The sequence below is a fragment of the Ahaetulla prasina genome, chromosome 3, assembly GCF_028640845.1.
Source record: "Ahaetulla prasina isolate Xishuangbanna chromosome 3, ASM2864084v1, whole genome shotgun sequence".
In the NCBI taxonomy this organism is placed as follows: Eukaryota; Metazoa; Chordata; class Lepidosauria; order Squamata; family Colubridae; genus Ahaetulla; species Ahaetulla prasina.
In genome coordinates this window covers 59152475-59168864 of record NC_080541.1, presented here as the reverse complement: position 1 = coordinate 59168864, position 16390 = coordinate 59152475, and the positions used below count along the sequence as shown (strand labels likewise).

Genomic DNA, 16390 nt, shown 5'->3' with positions numbered 1-16390 from the left:
CTAGATTCAATAAATACTTGTAGGATAGGCCTTGTTATACTATAGAAAAGTTCTGTTCAGTTACCCAGTATGGTCAAATAGAGGTCCTTAGAAGTCAGGCCATGGAAAGCATAACTATAAAGGGCATAAACATCAGCTATATAATGGTGTAACTGATGCATTCCACAATCATAACTATTAACAATTGCATCAAAGAATGAGATATGATATTAAATGCAAGTTAAGCATAGGTACAAGTGGGGAATGCAATATATAAGGATAGCATACTATACTTATATAAATATATAACAAAGCCACTATTCTGAGATATATAAAGTTCTGGTTCTTCCATTTCAACAAAAAACTTTGGAAAGAATCAAGAATAAAATAAAGTGATTTAGGAACTGAAACAGAGATTCATGTGGATGGGGCAGTAGCAATTAAAAAGAAATATAGAAATTTGTAGAATCATGTGGAAAGTAGAAACAATGCATGTAAAATTTGTAGCATTTTCCCAATATTAGAATTTATATACTGTATTGTGTTTGAAACACTGTTTTCTTAATTAAATCAAGGAATCATTTTCTCGATAATTTAAGAGGAATCATTTTAAGAGCAAAAATAGATCTGTTAAATTGTCAGGAATCCTTGACAACTTTTATTTATTTGTTTGATCTTTATGTATGCATCACAGATTATTTATGAACAACTTGAAAAAATCAGATCTTAATGTGGTTCCTAGAGGGTATGACATTGCATTTTGCCATTAAGATAAAAGAATTAATCAACTAGTTGCAAAATACAAAATATTTCCTTTATTCTTTCATTTGGCCTGCTTTACTGCCATTTCTTTCAAGAGGCGGCTATTGATGCTCCTGCTTTTCTTTGTGTTAATTTACATAGTCTTGTATTTTAATCTTTTTAAACTACTATTGTGCTTATTTTTGGTTCTTTTGTTGTATTTTTTTGTGTTTTAACTTTGTTCACCACTCAGAGTGAGTTGAGCAGCTCTATAAAATTACCAATAAATAAATAAACATGGTATATTGGTAATTCTTTTGTTTCAATGGTTTGAATTAAAATAATAATATATTTATTAAATATAAACATATTTTCAGGCATATTTTTATTGCAGCAAGTATTCTATTGTATTTTTTTACAGATCGATATTGAAATCAATGGAGAAGCAGTTGATCTTCACATGAAACTGGGTGATAATGGAGAGGCCTTCTTTGTGCAGGAAACAGAAGAAAAATTTGTAAGTCATCTAACAAATGTACCTTCATTCCAGTTTTAATATTTGGGCAGATGTTTGCTTTTTATTTAGAAAAAATAGTTTTTTGCAAACCAACTGAATATTTCAACCTTTATCTTTTATCATTTTCTTTCCTTTTAATTCCATCTCTCACTTAACTTTTATTTTATTTTCCCTTTCTCTTATTTATTTTTGTTCGTGGATGTTTTTAGTCCCTTATACATTCTCTCTTTCTTTCACACATAACATGAGATACCAATCAAAGAATATTCAGGAATATTAAAAAAATAACTCAAAACAGTAATAAAATATATTAACACGAGACAGTAATTAAAAATAGTCATGAATACAAGTAAACAATACAGCGAAGAAAGACCTTAATTCATTTTTTCTATTTAGGGACCCTTCTGAGAGGATAGTGGATAGATCCCTTCAAAGCTAGTAAACATTATTAGCACACTCCCAATTAGGTCTGCATTGAAGTCCCATCCTATGGAGGTTTTTGACTATCTTACATAGATAGAGCATGAAATGTGGTAATGCATATAGATGTGGTATATGCATTCATCAACCATTTTCCTGCTGTAGAAGAATTTTGAAAATATTTCTTCTGTTCTTGTTAGTTTTTTATTATGAATCCCATAGTTTTAATTTTTTATTATGAATTCCATACTTCATCAGACCATAATGATTAACAATTATTGAGGATTTGCATATAAAACTAAACAGTGGTTAGAAAAACATGTCCATTAGTTTTATTAGGCAAGTATACTTTTCATTATGAGAAAAAAGACAGTTGGTATCCACATCTTAGTGAATGTCTATACAAACACATCTTCATTTGAATGTGGGCATGAAAAGTTAACTTGTACATTCCCATATATTAATATATACGAATAATAATTTTAAATGACTATCACAGCTCAAACATACATTTTTTCCTGGACATCACAATATATACTTCTATATCTGTTTCTATTGTCCTCAGTGTTAATTTTGAGTTAAATAATGTAATAATTTCATAGAATATATTAAACGTATAAAATTCATGTTCACCTAAATGATTTTTAGGAAAATGTTCCAGCCTATCTAGCAACATCACCAATACCAACAGAAGATCAGTTCTTCAAAGGAAATGATGACAATTTGATGAAGTCAGGTGAAAATGAAACAATAGAAATTCCACAAATTGTAGAAACAGAGCCTTTTTTCCCTTCTGGGTCAGTGAAGAAAAAGAAACGAAGAAAAAGAAAATGTAAACAAGATGTAAAAAAAGAAGAGCAATTCTCTTCTCTAGGAGCTGAGGAAATCTTTGAAATGGAAATAAGTTCAGATGATGATAGGTGTATTCAGCCTTTGAGGTAATATTTTTTAAAGTTCTGTTTGGTTAGACTGTCATATTGTAAACAGTTCAGTAACAATCTTTCATTTATATTATATAAAGTCCTAAAAGAATAGTTTTTTATTTTATTAATTCAACTCATTAGAAAACTGTATAAATTTAATTTATCTTTCAAAATTCATATTCAGAGTAGTAATAATAACTTTAAAAGTAGCTAATGGAATAAGTAATGAGCAAGATTAGATACCAGTAGGTATGTTTGCTACATAAAACAGATTTTGTAAGTGCTTTAACGTGAAAATTTATTACTTTTACTATCAAATAAGAAAAATGAAAAGGTAATCTTTCCATAAGGATGCAACTTTAAATAATTTATCTAGTTAACTATTTCTGAGTAACTAAGTAACTGAGTAACTGAGTAACTAAGTAACTATTTCTGAAACTTCGTAAGGATTACAATTGAAATCTAAAATTTCTATAAAGATCCTTATATTTACAACAATTAATGTAGATCTTTTCTGCATAAATGTTAGACTATATTAATGCATATTAAAAGCAGGTGTATATATAGGCTATTTTTCAAGATCCACTAAGAAAACACATGGTTAAACACAAGTATTATAAAGCCCCAAATATGCATCATTCTGTAGAGATCTTTGCTGTATAAACTTGAAAGTATATCAAGGAACAAAGACAATTACTGATCTTTCAAGCTTTGATCTATTAAAAAAATGTATCTAAAACATAGAATTGTTAACTGAATTGCTGATATTGGGATGAAAGTGTCTACCAGCTTACCCTTTTTCCCATGTGAATTATTATTACTTTAATGCTGTCATTTAATACTAAATTAAAGTTCCTTTAATACATAAATTCTATGTTACAGAAGCCCTGCAGATTCTCCACCAAAGATTGAAGAATATAAAGATATGTTGATTTACCCTTCAAAGGATGATTACCCTTTATCAGACGGAGACTGGTCTGTTTCAGAGAAGTAAGTCATCTTCATGTATCATTCTTTTATGAAAATGATATTGAAGAGTTAAATATTTTTCACATAAAGTCTGCAGAAGGAAAATAATTTGGTTAGTAACTGTGGGCTGCCTCTACTTTTTGGTATTGTTAGGGATCATGCATTTTGAAACAGAAACTTTTCTGACAGAGCAGCTCTTTAACTGTAGGATTTTTTTAAAAAAAAACATGGGCGCTTTTCATATATCCTTAAATTCTCTTACAATTCAACTTCCCTTTTCTTGTTAACTCAGAAGCAGCTTAGGTGTCCGTGGATGTGGAGAACATGAGAAAACATATATGATAACATTATGATGCAAATTCTGCTTCTTATGTGTTATATTGCAATGCAAATATGAAAGGACAAAATAAATGTTGTTTTTCAAGCATGGGCTACTTCACATAGACTAAGTGAAAGATAGGATTCTTTTCCTTTTTTTCTAATATCTACCCATTGTAGAAAATAATAGAATTGAAAAGTTGGTGAGTCCTACAGGAAGGAAGGCAGATTTTTTTTTTGTTTACCAGCGTATAAGGTATCTAGTCTACAAACTGCATGCAATATGCAAGCCACATGTCCTTTGTTGTGTCTCTCAGACTTCTTTTTAAAATCTAGTGCAGGTTTTGGAAGCATGATCGTTTTCTGAAAAGAAGGACTTAATTTGGTCTCCTAAATGTGCCTTCCATAAAAATCGGCCTTTGCAAGCCAGTTTTAAAAATATTATAGTTTTCCTGTCCACTCCTGATCTACAGGCATGCAAAAGATGACCATTCTTGATCTACAGTATTGGCAAAGGGTTTAAATGCCTCATCCATCAAGCATGCCTTCCAATGTAGTCTATTTGAGAACAGTTTGACACAATCACGGCACAATCACGGCACAATCTAGACTATAAAGAATAACTAGGAAAGATGTTTTAAACAAATAAGTGAACTAGATCCTAAGAAGATCCCAAGATAACAGAGCATGTATTCTGATATCAAGATGCATATTCATCGTTTTTGAATCATCATGATTAGATTATATGATTATATTCAAAATTCATAGTGTAGGGCACATTTCAAGGCCCATTGATCTCTTTTCGCTGCCCGTTCCAACTATGTGGATAGTTATAAAAACAAAAAATATTAGTTTCGAGACTGAAAGAGAGGCTGAGCAGAAGAATAAAGGAATCTAGCCAATTTCATCTTTTCCTCCCAAAATAAGTTATATTTCAGTGTAAATTATGTGTAATTTTCAGTCATAGCAATCAAGTGATTTTTTTTCATAGCTTCTGAATCTGTTTTATGTATGAAAAAAGAGTTCTACATGCATCACCTGTGAATTGAAATGAGGCTTATCTGGCCAGACATATTAGTTGTGCTGATAAAAAGATGCATACTGGTTTTTAACATTTCATTTAACATTCATTTCACATAATTGAATTAATACTAGTACAATAGCACTTGGTTTGAAAGAATTCTGACTTCTGCAGATTTTGCTAAATTTCTGTTGAATGTACTGCTTTGTTTCCATTTAGATTTGTTACACAACGATATTGGCAAGAGATTGTAGGTAAACCTTTTTATAGCATTTAATCTGAAAATCAGGAAAACATAATAAAAAATTGAAAAAGATAAATGTTCACACTGCTATGATTTTATTTTAATTTTCTCGATCAGTCTAAACACCAGCTTGGCTTTCTGCTTTACTGCTGAATGTTAGTTAGAGAACCTTCTTTGTGTAACCTTGTACAATAAATGCCTTTCCTTTGTTTTAACAGCCCTTTTAGCCAGCCCACTTGTCCTAAAAGTGATTCAGAACTGGAAGTTAAGCCTACAGAGAACTTACTTATTAGAGGAGAATCTCACATGGAATGGACCTGGGGAGGCTTTCCTGCATCTACCAAGGTAAACCTCAAATCATTCTCTTTTCTGAAAACCTTTGATAATACAGTAGGCATGTGTTTATCAGGAGTAACGTTATGATCCTTTTCTGAAGAAATAAATGAAAGGAGCTGCCTTTTCTGGTTCAGTATAGATCAGAGGTAGTCAACCTTTATATACCTACCACCCACTTTTGTATCTCTGTTAGTAGTATAATTTTCTAACTGCCCACTGGTTCCACAGTAATGCGCCGTGTATCATCGTCTGCGCATGTCTCTCGGACATTGTGGATTGGATTTGGGGTGGGGCGCTGGCTACCAGCTCTGCTTGTCTATTACAGCTGGGTGGTGTGGGGGGAGATGCACAAGCTATTCTGGGAAGAGGCTCTTTTTTTTGCAGTCGCACTATAGCGCTATTTAGTTTTACTTACGTAACGTGAACTAAACTTATGTGCAGGTGAAACAAATAATATATTTTCAGAAATTTAAATTGTCACGGGGAATTTTATGAAAACCTAATGAAAATGTTTTTAAATAATGCTATGAAATTTTTTTTAAAAAGTCAATTAAATTAAAAAAAAGGAAAGTGCTTCAGTATCGGACAAAACCCCTACTGTCCACCATGAAAGCTGGAACACCCACTAGTGGGCGGTAGGGACCAGGTTGACTACCACTGGTATAGATCATTTTATAAAATAGTCAAAACATTTAAAGGAAGCATCTAAAAAGTGTTAGTTAAGGTCAATGCAACAAAACCTCCCCCTCTCCAACTTTTGCCTTTGTGAGCAATTTTGGAAATTCTACTGGCTATTGTATTGTATTTAGATCTCATTGATCTAAACCTTGAAATTTGATATCACTGATCTATGTGCTTAAGTAAACTTTGCAAATATTTAAAATAAATTTCCATAAACTCAGCAAGTAAAATAGTGCTAAAAAACTCCCACTTTTCTACAGACATAATATATATGGGTTTCAAATTTTAGAATTTTATTTATGCTTGCAAGAATTATTTTGCTTAGTGAAGCCCTAAACAGTGGTTTAAAAGTTATTGAAGTCTACTGTCATCATTAAAGCCTATCCAGGAGAGACTTGAGTTCATCTTGAATTAGAATGCTACCAGTTCACAAGTCTGAGCCACCTAGAGGATTATATATGAAGTACCTATATTTTACATCTTACTTAAAATATATTACATGCAGCTGCTTCTCTGTTTTATTACTTACTCATTGATAATGTACCATGGTCTTCTTACAGGAAGTATAGGATAAGAAGTAAGCAACTATAGCGGAACAAGATGGTCTTGGGCCACACATTTTCTGTCACTGTATTTTCACAAATAAAGTTTTGTAAAAATAGAAAAACATTTGAGGTCATGAAAATTTGTTGCATGTGGTATAAACAATAAACATATTTAAGCATCTTATAAAAATAGTGAAATGTAAGGTACAGAATAGTTTATAAATCAGTAAAGCACCAAGATTCAACATTTTACTTTGTATTTTTGATGTGAATATTGATGACAAATTCATTTATTGTTTTGTGAAATTGATTTTTTCTCATATAAATTGATGATATATAGATATATAGATATTGGCAACTTGGGTGTTCTCCTGGATGGACGGCTGTCATTTGAAGATCATTTGACAGCCGTCTCCAGGAGAGCTTTTTACCAGGTCCGCCTGATTCGCCAGTTGCGCCCCTTCCTTGACCAGGATGCCTTATGTACGGTCACTCATGCTCTTGTTACCTCTCGCTTGGATTATTGCAATGCTCTCTACATGGGCCTCCCCTTGAAGTGCACTCGGAGGCTTCAGTTAGTTCAGAATGCAGCTGCGCGGGTGATAGAGGGAGCCGCACGGGGCTCCCATGTAACACCACTCCTGCGCAGGCTGCACTGGCTGCCTGTGGTCTTTCGGGTGCACTTTAAGGTTTTGGTTACTACCTTTAAAGCGCTCCATGGCTTAGGGCCTGGGTACTTACGGGACTGCCTACTGTTACCTCACGCTTCCCACCGACCCGTACGCTCACACAGAGAGGGACTTCTCAGGGTGCCGTCCGCCAAGCAATGTCGGCTGGTGGCCCCCAGGGGAAGGTCCTTCTCTGTGGGGGCTCCTACCCTCTGGAACGAACTTCCCCCTAGCTTGCGCCAATTGACTGACCTTCGGACCTTTCACCGCGAGCTGAAGACGTATTTATTTATTCGCGCGGGACTGGCTTAAATTTTAAATTTTAAATTTTAATTGGGGTTGAATTAATTTATATTTTATTATGAATTTTAAGGGCTTTTAGTCTAAACGTTTTAAATCTCTGCCAATTATATAATAAGTTTTTTAATTTTGTTTTAGTTGTACATTGTTATTGTTTTTTATATTGGCTGTAAACCGCCCTGAGTCCTTCGGGAGAAGGGCGGTATAAAAATCTAATAAATAAATAAAATAAATAAATAAATATTATATAAAACAATAAAACAAACTCATGCAAACATTAAAATAAATATTTATATGGGATTAGTAATGAGAAGTTTAACCATTTAAATTTGGGCTAACTGCAGAGACCCATAATTGTTCAAGTTTTCTTGCATTTGTTTTTTTCTAATTCAAATTATAGAAAGGGTTTTTTAAATTCAAACTGACTTATGTAATCAATATTAAATATTTTTAAATTTAATATTAAATCAATATTAAAATATTGAATTAAAATTCATATTTTAACATTTAATATTGATTAAAACAATCTTTAGACTTAATTAGAAACAATCTTTTTAAAATATGAGCATAGATTATAGATGAAAGAAACAATGGCTTGTAAGTTTCATGAGGCTGAGTTAAAGGACAAGCAGCTTGGTATTATTGGAAGTTTTCCACTGATTAAATTGACAGTATGGGAAAAATAGCTATACTTTTATCAGTGATTTGACTCTTAATAGATACTGTAGATACCATAGTATCTATTTCTATAGGACCTATTTCAGAATCATGAAGAGGGAGAAAACTTTACTGAAAAATATATTGAAGGAGTGTGGGAATCAAGTTCATATCCAAACTGGGACAAACAAGATATCTATATTTTCTATAACTTAATTTATGATAGATCATCATAGTCAAACATCTTTCAAGCTTTGCTAATATAGAGGTTTGATCAGTTCATACAGAACTGAACTGAACAACACAGATGATGAATGACTATTTTAGAAAAAGGATGCTTTCCTTTTCAGATAAGCAAGAAGGAAAAACTGGAACATCCTAGAACAGCTACCATCACTCCATCAGAGAAGACTCATTTTAGGGTTATATCTAGCAGTGATATAATTGAAGATGATATTCTGATGAATGATTCAGTCTGTACAGTTTTAAAACCGGAGCCAAGAACACACCCGCTACTTAAAGAGCTAGATATCAAAGACAGACTTACTTCTGCTGTAACAGAGCCTGTTCTGGACATTCTTGAACATTCTCCTGACTTAGATTCTGATATACTCCCCAGCCCACTAGTGGAGTCACCATCAGAAATTAAGCCACCGACAAAACTTGATTCTCCATCGAAGAAAAAAGGTATACTCTTTTAAACTATTTTCTTTGTAACGTTTTGAAATACTTTTCTGTTTTTCCTAGCTTTCAGATATTTAACCAGTTTTGAGAGGTAAGCAACAAATGTATACAGTAGCTTTGCTCGCAACCATTCTTTTAATCTAGGATAAAGAATAATTTGTATCCCAGATATGCATTTTGATTTTACATATATCATGGTGTAATTGTTTTTCTAAAAAAATGACAGAAGAAAATATTCATCTCCTTAATCCTGGTAGCCAGCATAGTGCTAGTTGCACTAGTGTCCTTACAAATATTCATTAGTGGCCCTGTCCATATGTTTTGAGATACTTTTAATTATAAAAATCTAAATAGGAAGCAAACCTACTACAGAGCTTCACCTAGTAGATAGTAGTATCTTTATAGTAATGCTTATGAGCCTCAAAGCTCTGACTGGGGTGGTAGAGAACATCATAGGTACCTGTTTCGATTTCCAGTAAATGAACTTTTTGTGACTGGTAATGGCAGCCATTTTTTAAGCTACCACTATAATGATTTTAGTAGTATAGGTAGTCCTCAACTTACAATCATAATTGGACTGGAACTTCCATTGCTAAGGAATGCAATTGTTAAGTTAATCATGCCAGATTTTACAACTTTTTGCCACAGTCATTAAGTGAATCTGGTTTCCTCCATTTACTTTGTTTGTCGGAAACTCCCTGGGAATGTTGTAAATGGTGATCAGATGAATCCAGGATGCTGCAATGCTGAGTGCCTGAATTTTAAATGTCACTGCAGAGATACTGCAACAGTCTTAAGTATGAGGACTGTTCATAAATATCTTCAGATGGTTGTTAAATGAAGGGTCATAAATCAAGGACTACTTGTATAATATGTGCTCTTAAAATTACAAATTTTAGAATTTTGTTTATATGCTGTATCTCCTCTGTCCTTTTTTCCCTTCTTAAGAAGCCTAAATAAAAGGAAGTCAGGTTCTTTTTGAACAATATGAGATGGAATATAACAGTATTGCCAATAGAATAAAATATATACAGCTCATGTTTGAACTGCAGTTGATGCTATTGTTTGAACTTGGTTTTTTGCTTGCAGTTGTTTAGTTACCAGACATCTTCAAATATCGGCAAGCAAATAATCAAACTCAGAATATTCCATATAAGAGGATTTTCAGAGAGAAAATACCCCAATGCAGAGCAATGTTGTTTAGTTTGCTGGTTTACTTCTTATTGACAAAGGGGCTTTCCCCCCCCCCCCTACAGAAGCATTTCCCTTGAAATTTCTTTTCCTACTGCATTTTTTAGAGTCCTCAGTTGATCAATATAATACTTTTTTTCTTTTTTAGGGATACATAAAAGAAGTCAGCACCAAGGACCTGATGACATATATTTGGATGATCTGAAAGCTCTAGAACCTGAGGTTGCTGCTCTTTATTTTCCCAAAAGGTATTTAACAAAAATATAAATATTGCAGCAAACATTTCAGAAATGTTGTATATTTAATATCTCTTTTAAGAATGTGTATGGAATCAAAGAGAAGCTGCCAAAGGCATTCTTAAACTGTGATGTCTTAAACTGCTTAACTGCTCTCTTTAAGTAGCAGCTGTATATTTCACCCTGTTATTTTATTTTCAGTAATATACATTTTATATAATGTATATAATACATAATAAATGTATATATAATAATATACATTTTATAATTACTCTGATACATATGAATAAACCTTAGGCTAGTTTGAAAAATAAGTTTTTAATTCATCATAGCTCCTCAGACAAACAATATTAGATATGGAGAATGGAAATATTCTCCCTGACTTTTTAATAATTGCATAGCTGACTATGAGACTCTCCTGTTCAGATATAAGTGATCTTACACATCCACTTGTTCAGTGACTATCCAAAGTTAGGTTGGTGATGAATGAGGAGGACTTACGATGGATCTTTATAGTTGCATCCATTGCAGCTTCCCTGTGGTCACATGATTATGATTTGGGCACTAGGCAAATTTGGACACAGGCCTCCAATTATAACATTCCAATGTCGTGTGTTGGTCACATGATCACCATTTATGACATTCATTGATGGATTCCACCAAGAAAAGTCAATGGGGAAGCTGGCAAGAGGTTGAAAATGGTGATCACATGACTGAGAGGCTGAAAAACCATGTAGGATTCTGTTAACAATGGCAACTGGGGATGCTGGGATTGCCATCATAAGTTGACACAGTCATAATGTCACGCCTTAGGATCACATCAGATGGCAACACTGCTAACTCTCTTTAGTCCCAATTAAGATTATTTATAATATACAATTCAAGTAACAGAAAATAAAATGCAATGGCAGTCTTTGTACCGTACTTTATAGGTGAACGTCACTCATTACAAGAAGAGTTTGAACAGATCAGCCTTTCTTCTAATTGCATAAAATAATTTCTACAAACTTACGATGTAATGAACATCTAAATGATCTAAAATGGCTGTATAAATAATATTAAAGTTTTTTGTTTTAGAACATGTATTTTTATTGTCAGTTTTGTACATTTAAATATAATTTTTATTTTATCTTTCATTGATTTTATTTTAATTTCTTTCATTGTGGTGAGCGATAGTTGAGAGTTAGGCAACATGCAAGTTTAATGAATCATTATTACATTATTACCATGTTATTGTTGTAAAAGACTTCTTTTATGCTCTTTAGTGATTCTGATCCGGGTACTAGACAGTGGTTGGAGTCTGACACTTTCTCTGGGTCCCAGTCTCCACAATCGGTTGGAAGTGCTGCTGCAGACAGTGGTACCGACTGTATGTCTGATTCTGCCATGGACTTGCCTGATGTTACATTATCTCTTTGTGGAGGTCTTAGTGAAAATGGAGAGATATCTAAAGGTATATTTTTATCCTATTGCTACTTATATAACTTGCTGAGATAGAAGCTTTCTTTCTGAAGATAATTTCTGTATAGATGCGCAATGTGTAAAATGTCTAATTGTATCTACTACTGAAAGTGTTTTGTGCTGTTCATAGAAACATAGAGTATATAGAAATAGACATTTACCATAGTTACTTTTATTCAAATTTAGTTATATGTTTATCTCTAATGTTCAGGAAGAGAATTCTCCCAACACATTATCCTTGTTCTTTTACCTTGAATATTTTAGTCTTTATAATAGAAATGAATGGATTATGGATTATGTTCCTATAGTTGGTGCAATAATTGATGGATTGATACAAACAGGCTTTGCCATGTATGGACAAAAGTTGTGTCTATTTGCTGCCTAATTTTGAAACATAATAAGGTCATATAAATCAGCAGTCCCCAGCCTTTTCAGCTCTGTGGACCGGTGGTGGGGGGGTGGAAGAGATGTTTTCATGTGCGCGCATGACACTGTTGCAAATAGAACTTTGTGTGCTCGCCTGCCACTTGCATGGCCTGGTTCCCAATGGGCCATGGACCAGTACCAGTCCACGGACCGGCGTTTGGGGACACTTAATGTAAATACAGTTGCAAGAAATATATCAGCCTTTCTTTTTCTTGCGGCTGCCTTCATTATTTTTATTAATCATTTTATTAATTAATGTTTCAAATTAATGTTTTAAAAGGCATACATTTTTAAATATTAAATTACTTTAGGCACTTTTTAGATTTATATATATGTATTCCCTACTACCTCCTTGAAGTAGTTTAAATATATAATGCTGTAATATATGCTACAATATATGAATATATATGCTTCTCCCTGTCCTAGAAAGTGCATGTAGCAGGTATAGACAGAGCATAACAAATGAATGGAAATATATTCAACAGCAAAATGAGAATAACGATGGCAAAAAGAGCATAATTATATAAGAGGAGCCAAATGAAGAGATTCCTTGTAAAGATGATGAAACATGTTTCAGTCAATTGATGAAATATCTTTGCATTGCAGAAAAATTCATGGAACACATAATTACTTATCATGAATTTGCTGAAAATCCAAGTCTTATAGATAATCCTAACTTGGTAATAAAGATATACAACAGGTAATGGTATCTAAGTCTTCTGTTGCTAAATTATTTTATTCTAATTTTACTGTATTGACAGATAATGTGACTGTCATTTTATTAGATACTTCTTCAAATTATTTAAAATTAAAGTGTTACTTTATTCAGAAAAGATAATGAGGAATTGCAGCAGTTTTTATTATACTTGCCGCAGTGGTGGGATTCAGCCAGTTCGCACCACTTCGGGAGAACCAATTGTTAACTTTCTGAGCAGTTTGGCAAACTGATTGTTGGAAGAAATCATTAAGGTAGAGAACCGATTGTTAAATTACTTGAATCCCACCACTGACTTGCTGGGAATCTGAGAACAATTTAAAAGAAATAAAATATTTTGTTTACAACAAAGAATGTGTAATATATTCATAATGATAAACATTATGTTTACAATAGGTATTATAATTGGGCATTGGCTGCCCCCATGATTCTCAGCTTACAGGTGTTCCAGAAAAGCTTACCACAGGTAATTAAATAACAGTAAATATTCAATGACTATTCACATTAAGTCATAGATGCAGAGACATATCAAAGTTCTGCGACAAGAAAGTGCTCAGGAGGGGCAATCTCTGACAAAAACACACTCAAATAGGTATTCTGTGAAGGTAAAAATGCCAACTGATGAGTAGTTACTGGTGTGCATTAGAGATAGATAAGGAGGGGGGGATGAAATGTTGAGATACAAAGGCAAAAGGCGAGGATTTGCGTCATAACATTGTCCTGCACATTTTGTCATTGTTCAACAATGCAGTTTGTATTGACTGCCCATGCAAACAATATATGAAAGATTACCAACAGACCCATGTTCAGATCAATATTTATCTGTGAAACCCACAAGATGAGTTGTTCTCAGTCCGGACCACTTGAGACAGTGTTGTGAGTATAAAAATCTAAGATGGCCTCATATAACCTGCTTTGAGCTGCTGTTACTATTGAAATATTAGTGTCATCCTCAAAATTGCAATTCCTTCTCTGATATAATAGTTAATTTAGAAAACAGCTCTACTTCTTGTAATTTGGAATTGCGTTCGTACATGCGCACACATTAATGGATAAGTTGTGGAGGGTGTATGATGTATTTAAATAAGACTGAGTTTTGATGTTGCCGTATTCATTGATATATCTTTCCCCATTATTTTTATGTGGTTGGATCATTTCCCCCCCAAGTTCTTAGTTGTGGAACAATTTTTTATTTTCATTTTTTTCCAGTGAGCTGGAAGAATAATCTGCAAGTCAGAAAACATTTTGAAAAATTAGGGTGCATTGATTCGGCAGTATCCTGCAATATGTAATACTAAAATGTTAGTCAGGCAGAGGGAGCTGTTTCTCTTTTTATAGGGAGGAGAAGAGAGTCCATGAAGGTTATACAATTGTCTCCAAATTTAAAATGGGAAGTAGGAAGTTTGATATAGTCAAATAATTACATTAAAATATGTATCTGCATGGAACCATGTTATATATGTTGCAAAAATAAAGATGACATTGCAAATGTACATTAAAAATTAACTCTTTAGACAACAATTGAATCCTGGATTAAAGATAAGATGCCAAAGAAGTCTGGAAGGTGGTGGTTCTGGCGAAAAAAGGACAGCTTGATTAAACAGGTAAAAAAAAAAAACCCACATCAGCTGTAAATCTGGATTAGTTTAGAGGTTATATTCTAAGCTTTATAATTCATAGTTCAGAAATGCAAGTTAAATACATTCAGGTATGGAATGAATTTTTATTTGTATAATTCATTTAGTGTCAGTTGCATCACATACTCTAATATTAATTTAATGCAGTTCATATTTAATTTTAAACTATTTGTCATTAACTATATTGTCTGCAAAGATCTGTGCTAGGTTTGGGGGGAAGCTAGAAGTTAGTGATTTTATTAGTCATTTCAAACTGCTGACAATGTGTCAGACACTTTGCAATATTAAAATATATGTCAGGTTTAACTGAAGCTGACAATTGCAAATTAACATCAGAAATGCTACAATGCATCTTTATCATATTTCCCCATTTGTTATCAACACTGTTTACTCCACATTTGCACTCCATATCTCACATCTTAAATTTTTTCCTTTGGTGTTATCAACAGTTTAGAACTGTGAAGAAGGAAACTTTCAACATAACACCACAAAAGTAATATATTTTGAAAATGTATAAGCAATTGCAGGCATTATTTTCTAAAGCTCCTAGCTTGGTCTTATTCATCAATTATATTGCTTTAATTTTGATTGGAATATTTTATTTAAATGTAATTATTAGCCCTACAGTCCTACAACAAATACCGTAAGAATGCTATTGGTAATAATTTTGTTTTAGTAATGGAATCTATTCTCCCATATTGTTCTATTTTTCATATCAAATACTTTTTTTGTATGTGTCACTATAATTAAAAAATTGATGTATTCATGTGTATGTTATTATTTATAACTTCGGAGTCTGCTGAATAAAGTTGTATCCTGTTTGTGGTTTAGTAGTGATGTTAAACAAATGATTAAATATAATATTGATGCTATTACAAATTTTTGCAGCTAGATTGATATGTAATTCTGGAATGCAACAGTTAATCATTTTGTTAAGGTGACAATGCAAAATGATGTGGTCCTAATATACTGTTCTGGTGCTAGCTTCCAGAAACAAAGGATGGGAAATCTGAGGCTCTAAAAAATGACCAATCAACAACTATAAAGGAACAAGTTGAAAACCGGTATGTCACTTTGAAAATCAATTTAAGCTTAAAGACATTTGCCTTTCTAGAAAATTGGATTTTTAAAATACATAACTTTTTGATGTTTTGGAAGGATTGTACCAGTGATAGTACCTTTCATAAAAAAGATTTTACCCTTAGTCTGTGGAATCATTGGTAACTAATCACTTTTAAAATCCCTGACCTGAACCCTGAAATGCGGTATTCAATTCTGAGCTGCATAGACTAAGAAAATTTCATCATAATACTCTAATTTTTTGCTCTTTCAAAAAAGTGCTAGAATGCTATGGCCACTGTGGCATTTTTTATTTTTCTAAAACTCAGAATGCAAAAAAATAGGTTGAGAAACAGTTATAACCAAAGGTTGACTTCCATGACTAAAGTTAACTTGAATTTGGATCTCTCAGGTCCTAGTCAAGCAGCTCAAATAGCTGCACAAGTTCTAGAATACTTGTGACTAAACAATATCTTAGCTAGGCTTAATTCAAGCAATGTTATAAAGCCAGCTTATAAAATAAAGCCACTGACTTTAGAGGAGTATCCTTGAAAACCTACTTCAGAACAAATGATGTTATGTTGAAAAAATGTTCTGTGTCTAAATTGGTTTTGTCTTGAATTAGTAAAAATTCTTCCTTTTAAAATACTTGATCCAAATAC

General features: G+C 32.8%; 1 protein-coding gene across 2 annotated transcripts in view; it reads left to right on the top strand.

Moving 5' to 3' along the window:
• The window catches only part of LPIN2 (lipin 2), a 38911-nt gene that overhangs the window by 7258 nt on the left and 15263 nt on the right, over nt 1-16390 (top strand). For both annotated transcript variants that reach the window (XM_058177445.1, XM_058177444.1), the window contains exons 3-13: nt 1142-1237; nt 2306-2595; nt 3463-3570; nt 5351-5477; nt 8670-9006; nt 10343-10442; nt 11696-11883; nt 12924-13017; nt 13429-13498; nt 14547-14636; nt 15654-15733. In XM_058177445.1, the coding sequence (XP_058033428.1) occupies nt 1142-1237; nt 2306-2595; nt 3463-3570; nt 5351-5477; nt 8670-9006; nt 10343-10442; nt 11696-11883; nt 12924-13017; nt 13429-13498; nt 14547-14636; nt 15654-15733 (1580 nt within the window). The remainder of the gene's footprint in view (nt 1-1141; nt 1238-2305; nt 2596-3462; nt 3571-5350; nt 5478-8669; nt 9007-10342; nt 10443-11695; nt 11884-12923; nt 13018-13428; nt 13499-14546; nt 14637-15653; nt 15734-16390) is intronic.